At 44.2% G+C, this 10,467-nt stretch overlaps 1 protein-coding gene across 5 annotated transcripts in view; it reads right to left on the bottom strand.

Annotated features, from left to right (window-relative positions):
- Positions 1–77: 77 nt before the first annotated feature.
- LOC115932699 (poly(A)-specific ribonuclease PARN-like) overlaps positions 78–10,467 on the bottom strand; it is a 108,402-nt gene continuing 98,012 nt past the window's right edge. For 3 of the 5 annotated variants that reach the window (XM_063699613.1, XM_063699618.1, XM_063699619.1), the window contains exons 22-25: positions 1,204–1,330; positions 538–665; positions 282–369; positions 78–202 (exon numbers count right to left, since the gene is read on the bottom strand). In XM_063699613.1, the coding sequence (XP_063555683.1) occupies positions 620–665; positions 1,204–1,330 (173 nt within the window). In that variant the 3' untranslated portion in view covers positions 78–202; positions 282–369; positions 538–619. Of the gene's footprint in view, positions 203–281; positions 370–537; positions 666–1,203; positions 1,331–3,744; positions 3,891–10,467 lie in introns of all 5 variants that reach the window. The other 2 variants (XM_063699615.1, XM_063699617.1) reach the window with 2 other exon arrangements.

Below are 10,467 nucleotides of genomic sequence, written 5' to 3'. Positions count from 1 at the left end.
CTGAGGAAGCCCCGTGACTGGCAGGACCTTGGGCTACTAGCTCTGCCCCTGCCCTCAGCATCCACCATAAGGCACCCTTGACTCAGACTTTTTATTGTACTCAAGTAAAAACCTGCTGGACCCACAGCAGGTGGCACAGAAAAGAGGTAGGAGGGGGTAGGGACACTGAGGATCAGGTCTCCAGCAGGTCTGTCCAGTGTGCCTGCAGAGGCAAGAAGTGTGGTCACAGGCAGCCCAGGGCAGGGAGTGGGGTAGGGAGCCCACCACCAAAGCCCACTCACCTCTTCTAATTCTGAGTCTTCTACTTCTTTCTCAGTGTCCATCTGGCACAGCCAGATCAGGTCTCCCCAAAGCAGTGACTTCTCACAGCTACCAAGGAGAGGGGCAGGTAGGAGATACAGAGTCAGATGCCACAAGCCCCCTCCAGTATCCGCCCTGGATGCTGAGATGAGGGCTCAGCTGCCTGGGCCTGGATTGCACAACTGGGCACCCTCTTCCCAGAGGTGGACCAGGCTGGGGCCAGGGGACTGCACTCACCAAGGGCATTGGCCCTCTAGGGGCAGAAGCTGCCCTGGTTCTTCCCGAAGAAACTCCTCTGCCAGGCAGATCACATGGGCCCTTAGCGGGCAGCCAGGGTGGGGGCAACACAAGGGCCCCTCTTCATCCTGTCCCAGGCAGCAGGCAGGTAAGAGACAAGGAGGGAGAGGGAGCTGGCAGCAAGCCCCTCTGTGCAGCAGGCACTGTTGCGGGCATTACAAGCTCCATCCCATGAGGCAGGGGTGACTGTTATTTGCATCTTACAAATGAAGAAACTGAGGTGGACAGTTAAAATCCTTGCCCCTGGGACTAAGCTGGTGCAGGTCCTGGGAGCATCAGCAGTGATTGATTGAGTCACAGCCTCACCACTGCAGCCAGACCTGAACTTCCTCACAGCTCAGCAACACCCAACAGGTCACTGAATTTCCCCAGGGCAAGTCCTCTACTCACTCACAATTACCGGGAGCTCAGTAGAAGGCACCCATCGTCCATTATTTTATTAAATATTTAGGCCAGGCACGGTGGCTCATGCCTGTAATACCAGCATTTTGGGAGGCTGCGGTGGGCGGATCACCTGAGGTTGGGAGTTTGAGACCAGCCTGACCAACATGAAGAAATCCCATCTCTACTAAAAATACAGAATTAGCAGGGTGTAGTGGTACATGCCTGTAATCCCAGCTACACGGGAGGGAGGCTGAGGCAGGAGAATTGCTTGAACCCAAGAGGTGGAGGTTGTGGTAAACCAAGATTGCGCCATTGCACTCCGGCCTGGGCAACAAGAGCCAAACTCCATCTCAAAAAAAAAAAAAAAAAAAAAATACACGTAACCACCACCTATTGACGTTTCAGTCAACAGTGGACCCCCTTATACATGGTGGTCCCATAAGATTATGATACTGTATCTTTTCTATGTTTAGATATACAAATACCATTGTATTACAACTGCCTACTGTATTCAGTACAGTAACATGCTGTACAGGTGTGCAGCCTAGAAGCAAAAGGCTACTCCTTGTAGTCTAGGACTGCAGTAGGCTGTACCATATAGGTTTAAGTACACAACGATGTTCACACAACGAAAATGCCTAACAACACATTTCTCAGAAGGTGGCCCCTGTTACTAAGCTTATGACTGTATTACTAAGGAGCTAAGTCAAAGGTAAAAATAGTCCAGCAGGTAAAAACAAGAAAAGCTCAAACACCAATACTACAGAGAGATCTTTAGCCACAAACATCATTTGCACATCAAGAACCAAACAGAATTGGGGTGCAGGTGAGGAGGTGGGCTGAGCTAAGGTAGAGCCTCTTCCCACTAGGAATGTAAAGGAGTATTAAAGGATAATTAGAACTTTTTTTCCTAAATGCACAAATCTCAGGTGTCAGAAATAAGAGAGAAAAGAGCTGGGCATGGTGGTATACGCCTGAAATCTAGCTACCTGGGAGGTTGACGCAGGAGAATGGCTTGAGTCCTGGAGTTTAAGGTCAGCATGGGCAGCACAGTCAGACTTGGTCTCTTAATAAGAGGGAAGCAGGAAGGGGAGAAATAACAGAAAATGTAAAGCCAGGGCTTAAGAGAAAGAGTGGGCTGGGGCAACCCTGGTGGAAAAAAGGGGAAAACAAGACCAGGTACAGGGGCCAATATCCAGAAGTCACAAAGACCCAGACATGGCCTCAGACCTGTGTGGCACAGGAAGCTGGAACAAGGTCCCTGCATCAAGATGGGCACACAGAAAGGCTGCCCCCTCCAAGTGAAGAAGGCAAGAACAACAACCAGCCCAGAGAAATGGCAACCAAAGCTCCCTGTCCATGGCCTGGGGTGGGGAGAGAAAGGTCTGTAAAGAGAAATCTCATCTCAAGCCTGCTCCACAAGTGGGTGCTAAGAAAAAGGAATAAAGAAAACACCTGGTAATACTAAAGATAAGTGCACCCAATTCACCATTTAAAAGACAGATTCTCAGACTAAAGAAAAGCAAATTTACATATAGATGCTCTTCACAAAAGACACATAAAAAGCTACTCAGAAAGAAATTCAGAAGTAAAAGGATGAAAAAGATGTATCAGGCAAATACTGAACAAAAAAGGAAAACCTTGACATAAAGTTATCAGACAAAAATGAGTTCAGGACAAAAAAACCCCAAACAACAAACCACTAATTAGAAAAACAGCATTAAACTATGCAAAGCAAAAACTGACAGAATTATAAAGAAAAACTAACAAGTACACACACACACACACACACACACACAAACTATACATATACATATATATATCCCCCAATTATAAACTCATGTCAAGCAAACAAAAATAATTAGTAAATATACAGAAGATTGGAACATTTCTGACAAACCCTACACTTAACAATTAGAAAATGTACTTTCAAACAAACTTGGCACATTTACAAAACCTGACTAGGCCATAAAGCAAGACTCAACAAATAGCACACACTGTCTTAACCACATTCTCTAACACAATGCAATACAATCAGAAAATACAGTCAGGACAGGATGCAAATTAGAGCAATCTCTGCTTTCTGCCCCATTTCTCTGAACACAGTCAGAGAAGTCTATCCTCCTGCTGACCTAAAATTAATACTGTACATACGTAGAGATCAGATACAGAAAAGTCTAAAGATTTATACAGAATATGAAATGATTATTACATTTAATGTCAAAGACAGAACAGCTAACCAAAGGAAAACAAAACCTGCCTGCCTCTTTGAGCCTCCCAGAAGTGACAGAAGGATTAGGGACATAAAGGGCTCAGTCATTCAGAGGACAGGGAGATCCTGAAACAACCTAAGTATAGTCACGTGTTGCCTAATGAAGGGGTATGTTCTGAGGAATGCATTGCTGTGTGAACACCATAGGGAGCACTTATACTAGATGGTGTAGCCTACTACACGCCTGGGCTATACAGTATAGCCTGTTGATCCTAGGCTACAAACCTGCACAGCATGGTACTGAATACGGTAGGCAACTGTAACACAATGGTTAAATATTTGTTTACCTAAACACAGAAAAGGTACAGTAAAAATATGGTATTACAATCTTATGGGGCCACTGTAGTATACGCAGTCCATAGTTGACTGAAATGTCATTATGTAGCATATGACTGTGTTGATTCTAACCTGTGATGTATTAAAATTCTCACTTTTCTTACCCTAAGACACTTAAAATATTTCATGGAGTGTTGTTTCCCCAAGACAGCTACCTGGTTATGACTTCTTTATTTTGTTTGTTTTTTCTTATTAGTAAGCTCTCGAAGAACAGCCAAAGCGTGAAGGCAAACCAGTATGCCATCATACCCTTGGTCCATCACGGCGGTTTAGATCAAGATTCATTACCAGGTACACCTTCCTGTCCAAACATGAATTATGAAAAAGATCTTTACTCCTAGGGGCAGCTGTTCACTGCTGCTGCTAAACTGCAGCATTAAGAGTATTCGATTTATCAAGATAAGAAGACAAAGATCAAGCTTGAACATAATCACTTTTCAAACTGCTTGCAAGCATTCGAAGTGGGGAAAGACAAGGAGGGGAAAAGCTCCTTTAACTAAAATTAGAAACCTACTGATAATTTAAAGGAAACTCTTTACATTTACTTAAAATATGTTACTGAAGATATTTTATCTCCACTAGAATATAATTTCCCAAACATTATTCAATTAAAATATCTCAGAAACAATATGAAAACTGAGTAATCAACTGCCTGTAAAAATTTCTCCAAGTAGTTAACATCAGCAAAATACAGCCATCAGTGCCAGTCGGATCCTGCTTCATGGTTTTTATGTGTCTTTCCTTGTTCAGATCCACTAAATCTTTCTATTACCAGACAACACAGAATATCATACATATAAAATGAAACTCTAATTTCCTTTGTATATCAAGATGAATCTCTCTTTTAAATATTATAGTCCAACCCAGCATATGTAATAGGGAGGAAGGGGGATATAATTTCATGAGAAAAGAGAAGGATTTAAACAATGACAGATTTTAAAACAGTCTATAACAGAAACAACTACTACTACTACAAAATATGAGGAGTGTTAAATTTCCTTGTTTCAGTTTGTCTGAAGTTATCCAGAATACTTACAGATAATCTTGCAATGGAATTTCAGTATGAAGATCTCTAAGAAAAAGATCCGGATTAAGTTCTTAAGCTAGCAAATGCACCTCTCTACAGATGAGGAAGTAAATGCATCAAAGGCTGTTCCCCAAGAAATGAAACAGATGACTCCCTCCCACCTGAAAGATAAGGATGTCTCTGGAAAACTCAGGATGCCTAGTTTGAAGTTGTCCAAGACTCATCAGTTTCCAGCACTTAATACTGATGTGGTATTTTGTAACCCTCGATGCAGCGGTCACAGAAGGGACAACCCTTCTATCATGGCAAGGCAGGGAACCCAATTATTCCCAGACCAAGGTGGGGTACACAAACATCCCATTCAAATGAAGGTCAGCACAGCAAGCAAACAGGGATCATGAATCAAGCTTCCAGGAGATGAGGGAAGGCAATGGCATGGAGGCTGTGTGCTCTGCTGGGACACAGGACCCTTCCCTCAGCCTGTCCCTCCTGTTCATGGCACCCTCTCTTCATTATCACCTACCTGCAAAGGGGCCCTGAAAGCCTATGACAGAGCCGCTCAGTGAATCCAGAGATTCAGTTCACTCAACAGACCTAAAAAGCAACACTCTCCTTAATTGTAGGCTCCACCAGGAAAAGACTATACTGTCATTTGCACAGAGGTGAAAAGAAAGATTGCCTAATAGGAAGGACACTGAGTGTTCTCACCATGATTTCAACCAAATTTTCTTTTTCTTTTCTTTGAGATGGAGCCCAAACTGTAGTGTACAGTGGTGCGATCCTGGCTCACTGCAACCTCCACCTCCCGGGTTCAAGCAATCCTCCAACCTCAGCCTCCCGAGTAGCTAGGATTACAGGTGTGCACCACCAGGCCTGGCTAATTTTTTTTGTATTTTTAGTAGAGGCAGGGTTTCACCATGTTGGCCAGGCTCGTCTCAAACTCCTGACCTTAAGTGATTCGCCCACCTCAGCCTCCCAAAGTGCTGGGATTACAGGCATGAGCCACCACCTATAACCAAATTTTCTACATGTTACTTTTCCCAAGAACTTGCCAAAAGAATTAAATAAATCATCCACTGTTTCTTTTTTTTTTGAGAAAGAGTCTTGCTCTGTCACCCAGGCTGTAGGGCAGTGGTGTGATCTCGGCTCACTGCAAGCTCCGCCTCCCAGGTTCACGCCATTCTCCTGCCTCAGCTTCCCGAGTAGCTGGGACTACAGGTGCCTGCCACCACGCCTGGCTAATTTTTTTGTATTTTTAGTACAGATGGGGTTTCACCATGTTAGCCAGGATGGTCTCAAATCTCCTGACCTCGTGATCCACCCACCTCAGCCTCCCAAAGTGCTGGGATTACAGGCATGAGCCACCGTGCCCGGCCTCATCCACTGTTTTTACTCAGCTCCCATCTCAGGCTGCTTCCTTCTAAAGGAGCCAAGATGCAAGTTAATAAGCAGCTGAAATGAACAGGCTGGCAAAGTAAACCATACATCCCCGGTTTTCCCAAACCTCATCACACAAACGAAAAGTCAAGGCTGTAATCCACAATAAGGAGATTCATCTGCAGAAAATAAACTATCAAGAAAAGAATAAAGCAACATCATCTTCAATTAAAGTCAAATTCAACAGTTGTAGCCATCCTATGTCTCCATTTACCTAACTATCCAGTACTTGGAGCCGTCCACGGTCACTGTGCCAGGGTTAAAGCTGGGCCAGGAGTGGCCGGGCCTCCCTGCAGCCAGCCCATTTTTGCGGCATTTCTCTTGTCAGGCAAGAACCAGAATGACTCTCCTGAAGCTCTGAGGTGAGTACCTCTCCTTTAAAAGCAAATAAAAAGTAGACAGCCCAGAAATCCTCTTTCTAATGGCTTTGGGTCAAACACCCTGGTGAAGAAAGGAAGGCAGAGAACAACAAACACTCCAGTCTTGCAGCTATATTCTGTAAAGTCTCCATTGTTAAATAAAATGTATAGAGGTCAATGGTTTGGACTGAGCTCCTGCACTAGGCCCAACAGACCTAACTGAAATGGAGTCACTCGTGTTAAATAAAGTTCCATGTCACCAAGCTGAAACTAATTTCTCTATCTGACCTTGTGGGGAATCCAAATGAGAGTAAACAGCTGAATCTCCAAACAAGCCAGTTTTACCTGACATGATAAATTGAGTTCCCTCTGCTTTAACCTTTACAAGGGAAGCAACTATGAAATGACCAATCTGCTTTTTGTTTTCTGTTTCTGCTTTCTTCAACCCTTCTCCATCTGTAAAACCAACCTCCTCTGCCCAGCTCATTGGAATGCTCATTCTATTTTATGGAATGAGTTGTTGTCCCATTCCAGAACTGCAAATAAAGCCAATCATGATTTTTAAACAAAATCTGTCATAATTTTTTTCTTTTTGACATCATGAAAGCTGAATTAGCAAATGCTGAGTCAGTTTCTAGCGAAATACAAGATTAGGGTCCTACAAACCTCTGATCACATGTTCATCAACCGATCAATATATTATCTTGTTTTATGTGTGTTTCTGTTTAAAGACATCTTAGTTAATATACTGTTGATTCATTAACACTGAACTCATGGCCAAGAGCACTTTAACTCATGTGTGAACAAAGCTCATCTAACACGTGTTTTCTCTGTAAGGCACCTCACATCCTTCTTGCATTCAGGAACACTGGGTATCCCTCTAACACTATGCTTTGCGGTCATTTTCAACAGCAAACTCACTAATAAAAAGGACAAAAATTCAAAACAAAAAACTGGCACTAAAAGCCTGTGAAAAGGAGCCGTGTTTACGGCCCAAGAGCAGAAACTGGAAGGCAGAGTGCGGTCTCCTTCAGCTTTGGCTGGGAGCACATGTTGGGCAATACAAAATTTTCCCAACCTGCATATCCCTGGGGATGACCACAAAAGCATGTGAAAACTGAATTGTGGGTTACAAAAAATTGAATATCTGAATTCACAAATACAGAATCTGTGAATAATGAGGACTGTATTTTTAAAACCATGCCCAAACCAGCTGCCCAAACTGAGTGTCAGAATAAATCCATAGCCCTAATGAGTACAACTTCACCTTACAGCAAACTTCTCCTGTGCCTGTGGAATCCTCACATTCCTTGTGAACCTACTCAAAAGTTAACCTCTGTAACAGAAAGCTGCTCTAGTAACTACTGAAGTGGGACCCCCACAAGAGGCTCCAAAGGAGACCCCTGACTGCACTGATAAGAGATTAATTAGAACGGCAACCCAACTGTAGGAAGCCATGGGAAAGAAAAGGAAAGACAACTAAAAATCATTCTGGCAGCAGGTTTTGTCTCTTGTTTAAAAGGTACAGACAGGAGAAGACCTGCAAGTCACTTAGGGCAACAAACATGGCCCTACCTGAGGGACATGCTGTCATTTTGCAAGCCGATCATACAAACACCAAGAGCTTCACACTCACACAGTCTCCACGATGCAGCAATACATCTTTTTTACCAACTTGACTCTGTGATATTTTATTGTCTGGATTTCTGAATAGACTGATGTGGGGGGGGAAAGTGGACATTTACCGAGCAGCTAATGCCAGGCACTATGTCGAGAACTTTACCTTCATTACCTCACTGAATTCTCCCCAGCCTGGTAAAATGAATTTTCTCTTCTCCACTTTAACCTCTGGAGCTAAGGACTCAGGTTACATCAAACACCACCGATTTTATTTCCTTCAAGCAGCTAAAATAACTCGAGAGATTGTTTGGGTATTTCAACTAGTTGAGTATTCAATTAACCACTTTAACTAATTACTAATGATTATTTTATAAGTATTTCTTATAAACTGGATTCATGAGTTTTCCTCTAGGTAGAGATCTTTCCCTGCAAGAAACGAGAGAAAAAACGTTTTCTCTTTACAGAAACTTCTCTCATCTCTAGTCATAATTCTTTAACTGTTTCATGGAAGACTGGACACAGATCAAGCAGCACTCAGCAGACATCTTCGCCCTGACTCCTATAAAAGTGTCACTTCACCCTGAGTGCAAAGGTGGCCCTGAGCGAGTGCCTAACCAAGGCCCCTGTGCCAGGCTTCTCCAGCTCCGGACTCTAAAGGCTTCCCCACAACTGCAGGAGAGGTACGCTGTCGAATCCGAATGCTAAGTCTGTCCACATTACTTAGCATGAATAAGCATTTCAATGTTTTACTTGGCGTTGGAAAGGTAGATTGGTTGCCAGCACGACAGCACCACCTTCTGGTTGGTGAAAAGGAATTAAGATACAAAGTCACATCTGGAGCATTTCAAGTTTTGTAAGCCAGATGGATGGCAAAGTTGAAAATCTAGTTTCCATAAAATCCAAACAATGTCAGTAGCAATTAAACACCCTCACAGATCAGTAATGGAATAGTAACTGCAGGTCACTACTGGCTACTGCTCCACTTCTGGGCACACTGCAGCCACTTCCAGCCTCTCAGCCCTGACATTGAAGCCCACTGCGCCCTATGAAAGAAATTCCTTATCGTGTCATCAGTCACATCCATCCCCCTGGCTGTGCAAAAAGGTTCTCTGCTGTTCACAAAGTCCAAATTTGATGGCCAGCAATAAAGTATCAGACAGTGGCCCAACAACCACTCCCACTGGTACTCGTTGGCAGGTAGGGAGTATCGTCCTCTGATGGTTCTAACAAGGACTATCATCCTCTTATGGAGCCCATGAGGACTCGGCATCCCCTTCCTGTTCCCCTCAAGCATGGGACTCCTTGGTAGACTGTGCTGGAGATGGATCTTGGGTGTGAGGTCTAAATGGGGCTTCCTCCTATAGGCGATACCATCCCTACAGAAACCCAGAAATCCAGACCACGAGACCCCATCATGACAGCTGCAAGAGGCCTCTAAACTCTAAACGATTCCTTAATCTCAGCTTCCAAAAGAGACCCCAGCAGCTGGTTTCCAGGCCTGCCTTCTTCAATGCAGTGGCCCCATCCACTTGTCAAATGGCCCTTGGGTGTCAGACTCTTCCTGATTCTGCTCATCAGGTAAGCTATTCATCCTGCTCCCTCAAGGAGAGCCAAGCAAGGTGGACAGAGAGAGGACTGTGCTTTAATCACGACATCCTTCTCTTGGTGAGCAGCACAGAAGTCTCCTCCAGACCTGTGGAGACCACAGGGTGAAGGAATGAGCATTTCTTCCTGAAGCTGTCCACAGGAATCCCAAGCCCCAGGCTACTCTAGAGAGAGGCAGCACCTGAGGAGGGAGAGCTCTGCCAGTTACCTCTGCTTCCCCCCACCCCACCAACACCCGCCACAGTGCTTTGCACACCTGGAAAAGAGTAATTCTTCTTTAAACGAGGACTTTAATCTGTGTTTCTCCTGAACTGCCTGAGTTCAAACTCTGTTTACCATAACCCTCAACAAGAAATCCATGTGCATTATAACCCAGTACACACACATACATCTGTACGTACAGAACCCTGAAAAAAAGGTTACATTAAAAAAAAAACAAAACTATCTTTATTATATAAGACACACTGACATTTTCTAACTTCTTCCATTTTATTAAAAATGCTGGTCACCACTCATTCAAATGACTTCACAACCCAGTGAGGGAGTGCAACCCTCACTGGGTGAACACTGTCGTAAACTTCCGCCTTCGTTCATCACTCTGTTGGGTGCCATGCTCCTCTCTCTTCTCGGCTATCCCAGAATTGGCCCCTTCCCAAGGACTGTACCAGGGCATCTCCTCAAAGCCCTCTCCAGCTCTGTGCCAGCACCATTCCAAATGCCAAGGATGTAGAATAATGACTAAGATGTAGCCCCCATGCCGAGAAGCCAAGTCTACTGGGTGGGACAGACTGACATTGCCTCTTCCTCTGAAGACAAAAACACTTGTTATC

The sequence above is a fragment of the Gorilla gorilla genome, chromosome 18 (genome assembly GCF_029281585.2).
Source record: "Gorilla gorilla gorilla isolate KB3781 chromosome 18, NHGRI_mGorGor1-v2.1_pri, whole genome shotgun sequence".
Classification (NCBI taxonomy): Eukaryota; Metazoa; Chordata; class Mammalia; order Primates; family Hominidae; genus Gorilla; species Gorilla gorilla.
Note: the sequence above shows the minus strand (reverse complement) of the source record. Positions and strands in the feature narration are given on the sequence as shown.